Source organism: Coffea eugenioides, chromosome 1, assembly GCF_003713205.1.
Source record: "Coffea eugenioides isolate CCC68of chromosome 1, Ceug_1.0, whole genome shotgun sequence".
NCBI lineage: Eukaryota > Viridiplantae > Streptophyta > Magnoliopsida > Gentianales > Rubiaceae > Coffea > Coffea eugenioides.
Window position 1 is genome coordinate 47,841,374 of NC_040035.1, and position 15,023 is coordinate 47,856,396.

The window sequence follows — 15,023 nt, forward strand, 5'->3', positions numbered from 1 at the left end:
TCCCTTGCGGCAGTACAAGTTTCTTTTTAACAATAATATTTCATCTAAAAGCTACGCGATGTTTGCCTCCACTTTTAGCAATTTTATCAAGTTGCCAGTAATTACTGTAATTCATCATATATCCATGCCCTCGAATATTGTGGCTACGGAAGATGCTTGTCTAAATTAATAATATTTAGCTTTTACAGACCTACAGCACCATATCATGGCAGGAATTGGGCAAATGTTAGGAGTTGAACTGGTAATAGTCTATTAAATACGCGTCCAGCACCAGTGGTCTAGTGGTAGAATAGTACCCTGCCACGGTACAGACCCGGGTTCGATTCCCGGCTGGTGCATGTCATTACCTTTTTTGCGTCGATTGCCGCCTGCCATAACATGTTTGTTGGTGTCCTCCGCCCGATTACAACCTCCCGTCATATCATCTATTTGACCAGCATTTTCTTCTCCGGGCAAACCCATTATCGTTACTAAGTGCTAACGTGTACAATTACTTGGGCAAACTCAGATTGTCACTAATACTAAAATACACTAGAATAATTTCGTAAAATTAGATTTTGTTACTTGGGCACCAAGCAGGCCACTTTTATGTGATAATATATTATTGAATCGGAACTCCACTCCAGCGGAGATTAAAAACAGAACGTGGGAGTATCAAACAACAAACATTTATTGGGAGGTGAGGTAGTAAAAGTTGCAGAAGCTCAGCTAAGGACCAAAGGCAGCATGATTATGGTGCACACTTGTAATTCGCTTCTTCTGATACTTGTCCAAAAGGCAAGCCAAACAACGAGTAAAAATCATCATACAAACGTTCACTGCCTTTTTTTTAATTATTTATTATTTATTAAAAACAGAAAATGCGTGCTCCAGACAAACAAGCCCCCGTGACACAAGCAAAACCTGCTCTTGACATTTCTCCCACTCCCAAATATAATAATAATAATAATAATAACCATCAGCTCCCCGGACCTAGGCCAAAAAGATAAACGCAAGCATAAAATGGAAGCCAGCTAGAAGAATATCCTATTGAAGTGAAACCACGAATTCAGATATAGCTCTATGAATATGGCTATTCACGGCCTGAGAGACGGCAATTCCAGAAATCAAGTCACCTGCATCCGTAACATGAAAAATGCGTGCATATTCCATCAAAGGTGTAGCGCAGGATAGTAATAGTCATTGCACACGTTCAAAGGTCAGTGCACCAAAACATTTTTTACATAGGCATGCATATGGCAACATCTTACAACTGGTGATGGTGTTCATTACATTAACAAAGTGAAGAAAGCACTGCTATTCTTGTATACAAGTACATAACATCAGGAAAGATGCCAGGAAATTCTATGCATGGTACTAGAAAATGCACCGCCTCTCAACCCCAATTACTTAGTGAGGTAGTATACAACCAGGAAAATGACCACAAATGATGCCACTAGTGTAAACATTCTCCTGCTTGATTTGGTCTCAAATACCTAAACAAATAAAAACAGGGAAACCAAATCATAATCTAAACAGCATGCATCAACACAAATGAAATTTTAAGGCAATCTTGTAGAGGTTATTCTTTCAGCAAAATACCATTTTAAATTTGTCCACTGTTCCTGCTAAGATTCCCCTTGAAGCATCCATATCGTTACCCTGAAACAGTAAAACAAATCAATGCAGCGTCAAATCAATTTCAATGACTAGATTATTCAGGTATTAGGCTACATCATTGCTGTCCACGCACCATTCTGTCCAGCATGCGGTTATGATTGTCCACTTCCTCATGTATATCACCAGACAACTGGTAACAGGAAGCATATAGATGAGATGTGAACACCAACTTATAAATCCATCAAGGACTAACTCACATAGTTGCACCAGACTTGACACGTGAACACCAACTTATAAATCCATCAAAGACAAATTCACTTAGTCGCACCAGCTTTGACAAGTTCTAATACAAGATAAGATGCTGATTGGGAATACAGACTCAACAAGTTCTAATGCGTCATACTAAACAGAAGTACCAGAAAACTAAGCCCTGAAGCAACCATGTTATCTGCAAAAGGACAACCTTTTTAGCACATATATGGATTTTTTCACATAATTCTCATCAGATACTGAACATTGCAATGAAAGCATAGTTGAAAACTAAGAAATTGATGAGCATGATGTTTGATCCCCCTTTCCCTAGTTTGTCTATTTATTTGTTTAATACTCGGCAAAGAACTATTAGCAAAAAAAATTCAGCTACTCTTTCAGTCATCATTATCCAATTCGAAAAATATGCTCCTAAAAGTGTGATAGACAATATGAAAACATACCTCTTAGACAATAGAACATAAGATGTACTTTGTTCAGGCAAAACAAAAGAAATGTTAAACTTACTCTTTTCAGCAGATTAACTCGATCCTGTAACCCATCAATTTCTTTTTCATTCTCCTGCTCATCAATTTCATGAGAGGAGTAAGAAGATGAAGCCCTGATGCCACCTTCTTCAATGCCATCAAAAAGTGCAGCTCTAGCATTACGCTCCCTGTTTTTAGAAATAAGAAATAATCAAAACCCAATAAAACAAACTGGGCAGAAGTCAATAAGTACATTACATTTGGATCATAAAATAAATTATATAATGTTCAAGCTAAAACTAAGCAAGCTGAAAGACAAATAGTGACCAGACCAAATCGTAAACCAATGGACAACAGCCCTTGTTCTAATGACATAAAATCTTATGAACCTCAAAGCCTCTTTTGCAGTATATTTTCAGCAAATATGGCAAGTTCTTTCAATTGTTCATCATTGGACTAAAGAGTAGATTAGATCTTTTAGTATCTGATTTAAACCGACCTTTCTGATATTTTGATTGAAGCAATTGCGTAAATTTTAACCCTATAACATCTGGTACCACAAAACAGTACACTTCTTGACTTCATAATAAATTCACTTCACAAGTATATCATCCCTGGAGCTAAAACATAGTAATAACATCACAATAATTATAGACCATCCTAAATCAGAAAAAACACCAACCGGATTTACTTATATTATAGTTAGGCTAGCATGATAATCCTCGACAATATAGAAGATATTAGAGGTGCAATTTCCCTACATCTAATTGCGAGTTGAAATCCCACCCTCTCCACTCAGTCTAACCCCAAAAAAAGAAACAAAAAAATCCAAGTTTCATGTAATCCTGAATGCTTCCAATTTTCTTCTTGCAGTGGAAATCGTAATGAATTATCAGTGCAGTGATCTAACTTAAACCCTTACGTTATGCACATCCTCTTAAACATCGACATATATCATCACATGTATACATGCAAACAACGCAAATTAAGATAGATTGAAATGAGGAAGCAAAACCTTCGAGAATTCATGGAGATTCAGATAATGCCCAGCAGCTCACGAGTTTGAAGCAACTAATTGCCCCTGATGCATCACAATGCACAAACGATGAACAACAGACTAATCGAATAACTACGACAATAATTAACTCAACTGTACTAAATAATGATTTTGCAATTTGATCAACCAATTTCCACGATTTTGCCATGAAACTATATGTGCTTAGGGCTTTAGAAAGTACAAATACCCAAAGGAACATTCCAGTGCTTGAAGAAACTTCCCCGGAAAAAAAAAAGGGAAAAAGGAAAATGATCCTGAATCTCTGATGAAAGGACAAGAATAGGAACCAAATTACAATACACAAAAGAGGAATTTCAGATCTGGAGAACGATAGCGAAAACATAGGAGCAGTAGGTACCTTTTTCTTCTTATCCTATGGTACGGTTAGTAATTCAGCACGGAGACTTAACACGGAAGAAGAACCGACCGGCTACCACTTCACCGAAACTTTCAACTTAAATTTAAGAACGATTGAATCCCGAAAAATGGAAAAAAGAAACGTAAATTGACCATTTTGGTCCCTTAACTTTAACCATTCTTCGGCTCAAGTCCCTTCTCTTCAAAATTTCACACTTTTACCTCCCAATTCCAATTACGCGAGAAAATCCAGGAAGCGGGCCCATTAATAAAGCCGACACATGTCCTTGGGCATTTAAACTATGTATTTACTTATGCGCCCAATCATTTAAGATGCATTTGATATAACTGAAATTTTAAATTTGAAATTTAAAAACTAAAATCTGAATTCGTTATTATTAAGTACAAAATATGATATATTTGACTATATATCATATTAAGTGATAAGTAAATAAACTATTATTTATTTTTGTAGCAAATTTTGTTGCGAAATGTAGTATCAATTAATTAATTCAGATATTCTATTTTATATATCAAACACATTTGAATATATTAAAATCTAAATTTATTAAATTTAAATAAAACAACCCCATCCAAAAAGAAGAGTCCAACTTCCACTTCTTATTTTGCAATCCAAACACAGTCAAAATGTTGTTGCACTTTAGTTTATTTGAGATTAATTTTCTTAACTAATTAAATTAAGCTTGAATGAGATTTACCTTCTTTTTTTTTTTTTTCATTTTCTACATTTGACTCGGGCATTACTTCAACAAATTTGGGTAACTTAGACTTGGGTTTGAATCCAACCAACATATAATCTATAATTGGTTGAAATATTAAACTGATTTAGAAAAACAATTTTGAATATCTTTGTGTTTTTATTGGAGTGAACTAGAAATTATAATTTTTTTATTCGAAGCTACTTGTCTTTTCCTAAGTTCCACCCCATTTCTTCTTAAAAAAATGTAAAAAATATTAGAATGAACTTTAGTCTAATCTTATGTTAGGTTCGACTTATCATTAATAAGTTAAATTATAGTGCATTGTTAAGTCGTGGATTGTAACTATTGTAGTTAACTATAATGTTACAATTCCTTTATAAAAAATAAAGCCTATAATGTCACAATTTAAAAATCAAATGAAGGGTCGAAGATATCCCTAAGAGCCCTGAATTGAAAGAAATCAAAAAGCAAATCATTAGTGAATCAAAAAAGGGCTAATTTTAGAAACTTACCCTAATGTTTCATATAATATCACTTAATGCCCTTTAGATTTTTAAAATCTCATATGCCTCCCTTAAATTGAGTTTCTTGTAACATTTTAGCCCATTTTTGAAGAAATGCAATAAAGATAAAAAAAAAAAACTTTTGTTCCAATGCTACTCTTATGTTATCCTACTTACAAAACTTACAACAACAATAAAGAACAAAATATGGTTAAAAAATAAAAATGTGAAAATATGAGCGGTTATAAATGTAACAACGAGTAATTTTATAGATGTGATACAAGTATTATGTAATATAATGCATGATGTTTAACAAAAAAGGAGAGGATACTCCTAAATATATATTTGGTCATTAAATAATTTTTGATTATTTTTTAAATTCTAACTTATTTATAAAATTTTTTCTATAAGTAGGATTTAGATTACAAACTACACATATGAGGAGATTAATTTAGTTTTCAGTACAACTTAAATTATATCGTACATTAAAACATATTTCAACTTAAATAGATAGTAAGAGCAAGGATAATATTATCAATTTGTGACATTTGATAGGCATCAAACTAATAAAAGAGATAAGTAAGATTTTAAAAATTTTAGGAGAACTTAGTGATATTATAAGAAACCTTCCTAAAATTATCCCATTAAAAAGTCAGCAAGCAACTGACTAGTTCAACTCGGTTTCCGGGAGAGCCCTCCGGCTTCCACATCACTCTTTTAAGTTTAAATGAGTGCCAGCAGGGTGTGTGTAAATACTCTGTGACTACTCTCAGAGTGAGTAAAAACAAGGAAGAGCAAAAAGCTCGCGGAAAGGGAAAGCGAAAAAATAAAAGAAAGAAATACGATGGCGAGCCCTCCAAAGGCGTGGAAGGCAGAGTACGCAAAGTCATCTAGATCATCATGCAAGACCTGCAGGATGCCCATCGACAAAGAGAAACTCAGGCTTGGCAAAATGGTTCAAGCCACTCAATTTGATGGCTTCATGCCTGTACGTACCTTTACCATGTCTGACCTTTTTCCTTTTTTATTTTCGGTCAGGCTTGGCATGTCACTCTTCTTGTTTTCTTGGAGTATTTCAAAAGACATCTATTGATTTGTTTTATATCTGCATTTTGTGTTAGGGTTTAGGGATGTCAGTTGTGTCCCTGTTCTTGGCTTTTCTATTTTCGTTGTTTTGGTTTTTTTTTTTTTTGGTTAAACTACAGTCAGCTCCACCTACAAAGTTGTGTCTTTAACTAAATCCAGCAAAAAATTTGTATATAAAACTCACCAAAAAATTGTATCTTTAACTGAACCTACATTGTGCTCTCTCTCTCTCTCTCTCTCTGCGCGCGAGCACGCATACACACACACACACACAGATATATATAAACTTACAATCTTCTTCTCCAAAATTCTCTTCCATGGTCTAATGCACAATAAATTGTTAATGTTCTGGAAGGAGACATTCTTTTGGCTTACCGGATTGAGAATCAACAATAAGTACTTCTTTTTCCTCCTGTCCGGCCTTCCTTTGCATTCAGTGAGGTTGGAAATTAAATTTTCTTTAAGGCCAAAAAGTAGCCCTTTTGTTTTAGTATTCTCTCATTTAAGATAGTGACATGTCAAAGGTTAGTGTTTTCACATTAATGGGGTCGGTGTATACAAGAGGAAGAGTGAGAAAGGGACAGAAAAAAAAAATCCTGTCCATTAGAAGTCAAATTGGATGCTTCTACCCCCTTTGTCAAAAAAAAGGGGGGGCATATTTTATGGTTATGAATATTTTAGATGCACAAGCAGAAATGCTCCACCCGTAATGCAATATTTTGAAGATTTTACTTTAGATGGACTGCTTGGTTAGTGACAGAAGCTTTTCTGAATTTTATTGTCCCCTGGCGATATTGGTGTAGCTGGAATATGAGTAAGCTTTTTTTTTTTTTTTTACTGCCTTAAGTACTAGTGCAACTTTTGCACCAACTCATATTGTTGCTGCTATTTTGAGATGTAGCTATCATGAATTTGGTGGAATGTTCTACAAATCACACTTTTCGTATTGCTCATAGTTATGACACCTTCATTTTTGCCTTTTGAAGCATTTTGATGTATCTAATTGTGGCTGTTAAAGCCTAAAAGAGTTTTGGTGATACAATATCCAAATGATTTTTTGAATTGGTCTTTGCAACTCTTGATAAAGAGCAAATTCTTCAGTAGCAGATGCTCTCGCTTTTAGCTCAAACTAACCTCTTTACTGAACGAGTTGTATGCCACTTCTGCTAGTGCATCTCCCAATCCCCTCTATTTTTTTTTGGTTTTTTAAAAGAATTTGTTTTTTTGTTGATAATTCTAATTTAGTTTTATACTTGTATCAGTTGTGGAACCACGCAGACTGCATTTTAAAGAAATCAAAGCAAATAAATTCGTAAGTTGTTCATCTGTTCTCTGTTTCCTTTATTTTCTGGTTCAAAAAGGATTAATGCATACATACATACATATTTTGTATATTTGATGATTAATGATGTAGCTTTGATGCCTTTTTCGTTTAGTATTGATGATGTACAAGGCTTAGAATTGCTTCGTTGGGAAGACCAACAGAGGATTAGAAAGTATGTAGATGGTGGTGGGCCCTCAAATGCCTCCACTGCTGCTGTTATTGAACGTGGAGTTGAAGTATCACAAACTTCCCGTGCATCTTGCCGAAACTGCGGTCAAAAGATTATGAAAGGAGATGTATGCTTTCATGTTTGTATGTTATTAATTTTGGCTATTGTATTTAGCCTCAACTTCTGATAATACTGTGTGTTTTTTGTATTTTGGGAACATTGATTTTAAAATAAGTATCACATTTGCAGGTCAAATTAATTTATTGATCAGCAGCATCTGCATATGTTTTGATGACAATGGCTTTTTTTTCTTTTCATGTGTTTGGATGAGCAATAACACCCTTTATCGGAATTAAGACTATGCTAAAAATGAATCAAAAAGTCTTCATAGATCTGCCTGCATTTGGATAACTAGTGCAGTTATGAACTTTTCCTTTTTTATTTTTTTGAACTGAAGCATCACTATAATACTGCAAGCTTGACTCTTTATGCCTGTTTTAGTATTTTAAACTGCAAGCTTGACTCTTTATGCCTATTTTAGTATTTTAAACTTTAACATACTCCTATCTTACAGACTGTGCTTAGACGTGTGCTTGAGAGAGGCAGCATATACTGGATGCCTCCTTTCAATGGGCTGCTACCATAAGTTTCACATATATGCAGCTTTTCACTAAGTGCACGAAATTGGTGTTAGACATCTTGCATTTATTTGAATAAAACGGTCATTTTATGTGCTATTTACTTGCTTTTCTACAGAAATATGTATGAGCTTGCACTACGCTTATATAAGAACATTGTTGTTATATGTTGATGCTTCAAAGATTATGGCACCAATAAAATGATGTTTTACTCCTTTCCTTAAAACCTTAAGCACACATGCACAAGAACAGAAAAATTAATGGACGCTGTTGAGCTACTTGGAGGTTGGTTTGACTTTTGTTAATTGCTGTCCATTTCACTCAGGTCCGGATATCTACCAAGCCTGATGGTCAAGGTCCTAGGGCCTTGGCATGGCACCATGCCAGTTGTTTTATGGAAATGTCACCAACTACACAAGTAGAGGAACTGTCTGGGTGGGATACCCTCTCTTCGTCTCACAGGGCAACCCTTCTTGCCTTGGATAAGAAGGCTTCTTCAAATGCAAAAGGTCATTGTTGGCTTGTTATTTGGTGTATTCTGTGAAGTATGCCTTTAATGCTCTTTAAAAGAGTATCTGTATTCATTTTGACCCAAAACTTGAACAGATAAAGAACCTTTACTTGATTCAACATCAAAGGCTGGTGCTAAAAGGAAAAGAGCTGTCAGTGGTAATGGGAAATCAATATGTGCCAAAGGTGAAGAGGATCCTTCTGCAAGTGAAAAATTATCTGACAGGACCAATGACAGTTTGGGAACTAAATCTGCGAAAGCACCTGAACTTGACATCCAACTGGAGGAGCAGACTAGAGCCCTTTGGGCTCTTAAGGATGATCTTAAGAAGCATGTTTCTACCGTGGAGTTGCGAGAGATGCTTGAGATTAATAGTCAAGATTCAACTGGATCAGAACTTGATTTACGAGAACGCTGGTAAGTTCTTAAAGTTGCAGTGTGCAAGTTATCATGGATTAGCTGTTCCATCTTTGCTGGAATGATTTTGATGCATAGGAAAATAGTTAGGCACATACATTGCATTTTATTTTGGAGAATGAGAAATATTGCATTTTATTTTGGAGAATGAGAAATATCAGGTTGTTTTTGTATAACAATGGTGGATGTGATTTACTTTCCTTAATTATTCCTCTCGTGCTTTTCAGAGGAAATATTCTGTTTAATTTTTTTTAGAATTTTATGGGTGTCTTTTCTATTCGTGGTCTGCTGTCTATTTTTCTGTATTCTTAGTCTTGATATCTGACCACCATCAGATTTTAACTACTTTTCCTCTTAAATTGTTATCTTTTAAGTGCTGATGGCATGCATTTTGGAGCATTAGCCAAATGTCCACTCTGTTCTGGAAGGCTTCGTTATCTTGAAGGCATGTATAGATGTCATGGCTATTTATCAGAATGGAGCAAGTGTTCTTATTCCATGACTGAACCAGTACGTGTCAAAGGAAAATGGAAAATCCCAAAAGAAACAAGCAATGAGTATCTCCTGAAGGTATAGAAGTCAAAAGGTGACTTGTAAATGTGACTTCATTGGATATGTCATGTCTTAAAACTATGATCTTTTTTGATGATTCTCAGTGGTTTAAGTCACAAAAGTCAAAAAAACCAGCACGTATAATGCCCCCATCAACACCAACAGGACCCTCTGGAAACCAGGCTGCCAATAGGATCCCTCAGGCATCTAAGAGTGAGAGTCTAGGGGATCTGAGAGTTGCTATTGTTGGAGAGTTGAAAGCTTCTTTGGTATGGTGTTCAATTACAATTTCATATTTTTCTTGTCTATAATTGCATTGAAAAAAAAATGACATTAGTTGCTTTTGGAGCATTTTTCATGATCTTAGAGTGTTAATCTGATCCATGGCTACACCGGTTTTATTTGAGGGGTTGATTTTGCAGGAGGAGTGGAAGAGCAGAATTAAAGAAGCTGGTGGACAGGTTCACCTCAAGATAAAAAATGGTCTGTACTTTGTTTACATCATTCTGCATCATGCTGTCTGTCTCATGTCTTTGCCTTACATTTCCTGAATCTTAACTCAGTCGGCAATTGCAGACACAAACTGCTTAGTTGTGGGTGGGCCTTTAAGTGACCAAGATGCTGAGATAAAGAAGGCAAGGTAATAGCTACCAATAAGCTGCTGCTGTGAGAACTGCATCAGTGACTTTAAACTAAAATGTTTTAATCTGGGCAGGAGGATGAAGTTACCTATTGTTCAAGAGCAATATTTGGTTGATTGCATTAAAAGACGCAAGAAACTTCCTTTTGAATTGTATAAGATTGAGGCCGTTGGGGAGACACATAGCATGGTTACAGTCAAAGTGAAAGGGCGGAGTGCTGTGCATGAGTCATCCGGCTTGCAAGATTCAGGGCACATCCTTGAGGAAGGGAAAAGCATTTATAATACAACTTTGAGCATGTCTGATCTATCAACTGGTGTCAATAGGTAAATTCTTAGAATTTACATGTTGTACTTTATCATCAAGTGTTTTTTCTAATATTTTGACACTGCTGTTCAGAGTGTTTGTCTCGTGCTTGTAATGCATTATGCCACAAACAAATTAAAATGATGTTTCTTTTGTTGATGCTATTCTTGTGTTTGCCAGATTGTGATTGTTCCTTTCTAATGGCCTGTTCCAACATAAATCTTTAAATTGCTTCAGATCTGCTATCAACAGTTTATGTTGGTACAAAATATTAGTCTATGGAGCTGAAGGTTTTCTTTTTAAAATTGTCTTTGTTGATAAAAGAGGCCTGTGGAAGCTTGATCTTTTCAATTGGTTGCTTTCATCTGCCAACAAAATTGAGATATTACCATGGCCAACAGAATTTACTCACAAGTTATTTGCTTTCTGATTTGGTTATTGCATTACCCTAATACTACGCCTTTCTGCTTCCATGTTAATTTTTCCTTTATTCAAATAACCTTTTTCCCTGCGAAACATCTTCTTTTCATTTTGATGCTGTGGATAATCTGCTCTTGTCGAGACCATGTCAATAAGAACAGAGATGTTTGCGGAAAGTGCGAGTCCCTGAAAGAGTTTCCTTTTTGTATGAACTTGTATTTCTTGACCTCCTATGTAGTTCTGACCTTCTTTGTGTCTGCTGTATGAAGTTACTATATCCTTCAAATTATTCAAGATGACCAAGGTTCAGACTGTTATCTTTTCCGAAAATGGGGCCGAGTTGGGAATGAAAAGATTGGGGGCAACAAGATAGAGGAGTTGGCTAAGTCAGATGCAATAAGTGAATTTAAGCGTTTGTTTCTTGAGAAGACTGGAAATCCATGGGAGGCATGGGAACAACGGAAAAATTTCCGGAAGCAACCTGGCAGATTTTATCCTTTGGACATTGTAGCCTCTCACCTCCCTTTTCTCATCCTTTCCATTTGAACTTCTGCTTTTAAAATATGAAGCACCTTCTGAGGAGTTTCCAGATTTTTCTTGCTTGCTTTAGTAATGCTGCATCAAATGCCTTTGCAGGATTATGGGGTTAATAAAAATCTATCTAAAAAGAAAAGCTTTGACAGTACAACAAGCAGACTGCCACCTGCATTGGTAGAATTGATGATGATGCTGTTTAATGTGGAGACATACAGGTTCTGAAATTTATCCTTGTCTTTCGTTAGTTCTCTGTTAATGCATGTAGAATTGTATGAAACAGTTACGGACAAGTAAAATTTTTTCAGGTCTGCTATGATGGAATTTGAGATTAATATGTCTGAGATGCCTTTGGGAAAACTAAGTAAACGTAACATTCAGAAAGGTAGGTCCTATGGATATTGTTCATGTTATACCATTATACCTTGGACAAGATGAAAAATACTCGGTGGTATTAGACTTATTTAGTAGGCAAAAGAGTGATCTTGTTACCATATCCTGTTACCATATCCTCTGATACCTTTTCCTGCATCTTTTTTTCAGGTTTTGGGGCGTTAACAGAGATACAGAATTTGCTGAGTAGTACAGCTCATGATCCTGCCAGGCGAGAGAGCCTTATAATTGCTGCAAGCAATCAGTTTTTTACTATGATACCTTCTATTCATCCACATGTGATCCGGGATGAGGATGATTTTAAGTCAAAGGTAGAGGCAGTGCTTACTCCTTTGTCATTCGTTGTACTTTCTAGATCGATCCACTTATTTTTGCTTGATAATCCAATCTACCCTGCACCATTCATTTTTCTGCCTTTTGCTTTTATGTCATGAAACTTCATTATTTACTCAATTTTTTCTTAAAAGGAAAAGAAAAATCTTTTGAACCAAAGAAAAGAAAAACTTGGACTGCTTGGACAAAGTTACATCTCACATTCTTTTGGTAGGTGAAAATGTTGGAAGCTCTTCAGGACATAGAGATAGCTTCAAGACTTGTAGGTTTTGGTGGTGATGATGGTGATTCTCTTGACGACAAGTACAAGAAGTTAAGATGTGATATTTCTCCACTTCCCCATGACAGTGAAGATTATCTATTGATTGAGAAGTATCTCCACTCTACTCATGCTCCTACACATACTGTGGGTTTTTCCTCTACCTATTTATGTTTCTGCTTGTATGTTTTAAAGTGTGCTTGTGCATGTATATTTTGAGGAGGTACTTTGTCCTGATTTTTCACAATGTGTTCAGCTATGGTCTCTTGAATTGGAAGAAGTCTTTGCTCTTGAAAGGGAAGGGGAGTACGACAAGTTTGCTCCGTACCGAGAGAAACTTGGTAACAAAATGCTTCTGTGGCATGGTAAGTTGAAGCATGCGTGACATATGTATTGTTCTTCCAAGTTGAAAATATAATTATATGAGTAGAACTCTTTTATTATTATTTAGAGGTTCAAAGAGTTGCCTCTCTTCTCCCCACTGTTTTATCTGTGCCATACTACTGCAGAAGTTGAAATTTTTCCTTCCTTCAGGTTCTCGGTTAACAAACTTTGTGGGTATACTTAGTCAAGGACTGAGAATTGCTCCTCCTGAAGCTCCTGCATCTGGATACATGGTCTATCTCCTGTTTTGCTCTTCTCGCTCATGTTTGAATAAAGTGCACAGTAAAAAAGTTTGAAGAATGTAGTTATTTTTTGGGGTCTAATAAAAACTCTCTCTTGCATGTAGTTTGGAAAGGGACTTTACTTTGCTGACCTAGTTAGTAAAAGTGCTCAATACTGCTTCACCGACAAGAAAAATCCTGTGGGATTGATGCTTCTCAGTGAAGTGGCCTTGGGAGAGGTTTATGAGCTTACAAATGCTAAGGTTTGTTTATACTTCAACTTTTTATGCCTTTTTTCTTTTTACTTGGTTTATGGATAACATTCTCATACCAATTGATGATGTAGATTCACCTTTTTGTATTGAACTTGACCGTCTCTATGGAATGCATCTGATAATCGCCATGGTGTGTAGTTTCTTGGAACTTATTTCTTTTCAACTGTCATGTAGTATATGGAAAAGCCTCCTGCTGGGAAGCACTCAACCAAAGGCCTTGGCAAGAATGTACCTCAAGAATCAGGCTTTTTGAAGTGGCGGGGCGATGTAGTCGTTCCTTGTGGAAGACCAGTATCAACTCTTAAGCCCTCTGAGCTTTTGTACAATGAGTACATTGTCTATAACACTGCTCAAGTAAGTTTATTTCCTTCTATTGTAGAATCTCTATTGTCAAATTTGAAGTATCTTGCAGTTCACTAAAAGATTGTGTTCAGTCTGTCTAGGATGATAACTTCTTTGTTCTTTTCAGATTAATACTCTTTATTGTATGATGCAAACATTGTGGAATTGTAGTTGGAAGTTCTGGCAAAGATTAACATAGTCAAGACAATTGTGGTAGAAGCTTTGTTTGATGTTCTGTTTTCTAATGGCTCTCAAATCAACCGTGTTTATTGTTAAAAACTTGAAAAGCTTCTCTTGATACTTTGATCAGGTGGTAACTCTTGTAACTTATGAGTCTTGTTTTATGGTGATACATAGCTCCTAACTTGCTGAGATGAATTACCACTGTGACATAAGCCAGTAGTTTGTGCATGGCAAATGCAGTCAAAATCTTCATGATCATTCATACAATTAACTGTAGCTGCTCTATAGTTTTTATATGTGTATTGTTTCACTTGTTTTGGGCTTTTGTATTCTACTTTATTCTTAGTTTTCCGCGGAAGATGCATGGTGCCATGGGTTGTGTAGATAGGCAAATTATAGTGTTTTGAACTGATGCCTCAAAAATGACTCCAGTGAATTAGTTCACTGATTTAGAGTTTGTACATTTAGTATCCAGATTATAGCTTAGTCATTGTGGTTAATTGATTTATTCAGTTTCAGTGTTTTCTGTAACTCAGAGCTGGACGCTGACATATTTGACAGGATCGTTTTTCTGACTCATGTGTCTGTATAGGTTAAGCTGCAGTTCTTGTTGAAGGTGAGGTTTCATCATAAATAGTATTGAGGGGCCATTGGAAGCTCGGTTTTAGCCCAGGAATGGTGTTATAAACAACTTTTGGTATGGATGATCTATCAACTTTGAAATTGAGCTGGTTGATTGTGCAGTTGTCTCTATGTTGAAGTTAGCGTTTGTAAAATCTTTATCGAGAAGTATGTTAGTTCTCTCCTATTATGGCTAGCTTCAGATCTGGCTTTTCATGTTGATATTGTAAATGGTTTTTTTGTAAGTAGTGAAGAGAACTCTCCTTTATCCTAGATTCCTACTTGATCTTTTTGTCGATCTTTTGTCGATTATCTGGCTAATGTTCGTCTTAGATTAGCTATGGAGGAGTATGTAACCCATTGCTGATTACGATTGAAAATAGAGAGGGTTTTTCCTTTTGTTTCCATGCATGGTACTTTTTTAGATGATTCCAGCAGT

General features: G+C 35.8%; 2 protein-coding genes and 1 non-coding gene across 4 annotated transcripts; 2 read left to right on the forward strand and 1 right to left on the reverse strand.

Moving 5' to 3' along the window:
- Positions 1 to 267: 267 nt before the first annotated feature.
- On the forward strand, positions 268 to 338 carry TRNAG-GCC. The gene has a single exon. It is a non-coding gene; the product is annotated as a tRNA-Gly (tRNA).
- A 786-nt stretch (positions 339 to 1,124) lies between these two features.
- Positions 1,125 to 3,860, reverse strand: LOC113763711 (bet1-like SNARE 1-1). 2 transcript variants are annotated; one of them, XM_027307616.1, is made up of 6 exons: positions 3,752 to 3,860; positions 3,352 to 3,417; positions 2,377 to 2,524; positions 1,733 to 1,789; positions 1,582 to 1,641; positions 1,125 to 1,475 (listed from the first exon to the last, which is right to left on the reverse strand). In XM_027307616.1, exons 2-6 carry the CDS (start codon positions 3,363 to 3,365, stop codon positions 1,386 to 1,388), a joined length of 369 nt encoding a protein of 122 aa, XP_027163417.1. In that variant the 5' UTR covers positions 3,366 to 3,417; positions 3,752 to 3,860; the 3' UTR covers positions 1,125 to 1,385. The 2 variants fall into 2 exon arrangements, with proteins under 2 accessions (XP_027163417.1, XP_027163426.1); XM_027307625.1 differs by lacking the exon at positions 3,752 to 3,860 and adding an exon at positions 3,581 to 3,703.
- A 1,916-nt stretch (positions 3,861 to 5,776) lies between these two features.
- Positions 5,777 to 14,989, forward strand: LOC113751033 (poly [ADP-ribose] polymerase 1). Its single transcript, XM_027294879.1, has 20 exons — positions 5,777 to 5,963; positions 7,324 to 7,373; positions 7,498 to 7,681; positions 8,518 to 8,701; positions 8,799 to 9,120; positions 9,495 to 9,690; positions 9,777 to 9,941; positions 10,095 to 10,155; positions 10,249 to 10,312; positions 10,388 to 10,639; positions 11,309 to 11,546; positions 11,676 to 11,791; positions 11,882 to 11,958; positions 12,117 to 12,277; positions 12,514 to 12,705; positions 12,815 to 12,923; positions 13,093 to 13,175; positions 13,289 to 13,426; positions 13,613 to 13,792; positions 14,556 to 14,989. The coding sequence occupies exons 1-20, from the start codon at positions 5,820 to 5,822 to the stop codon at positions 14,598 to 14,600; spliced, it is 2,961 nt and encodes a 986-aa protein (XP_027150680.1). The 5' UTR covers positions 5,777 to 5,819; the 3' UTR covers positions 14,601 to 14,989.
- Positions 14,990 to 15,023: the final 34 nt, after the last annotated feature.

Bases quoted from the DNA above. Each gene is read 5' to 3' on its own strand.
- LOC113763711 (XM_027307616.1), bottom strand. The intron at 1,790-2,376 runs GTAAGTTTAACA...TCCTGTTACCAG, and splicing joins GAGTTAATCTGCTGAAAAGA to TTGTCTGGTGATATACATGA. The intron at 1,476-1,581 runs GTATTTTGCTGA...TTATTTGTTTAG, and splicing joins CAGTGGACAAATTTAAAATG to GTATTTGAGACCAAATCAAG.
- LOC113751033 (XM_027294879.1), top strand. From the start codon at position 5,820: ATGGCGAGCCCTCCAAAGGCGTGGAAGGCAGAGTACGCAAAGTCATCT. The intron at 9,942-10,094 runs GTATGGTGTTCA...TTGATTTTGCAG, and splicing joins GAGAGTTGAAAGCTTCTTTG to GAGGAGTGGAAGAGCAGAAT. The intron at 13,427-13,612 runs GTTTGTTTATAC...ACTGTCATGTAG, and splicing joins ATGAGCTTACAAATGCTAAG to TATATGGAAAAGCCTCCTGC.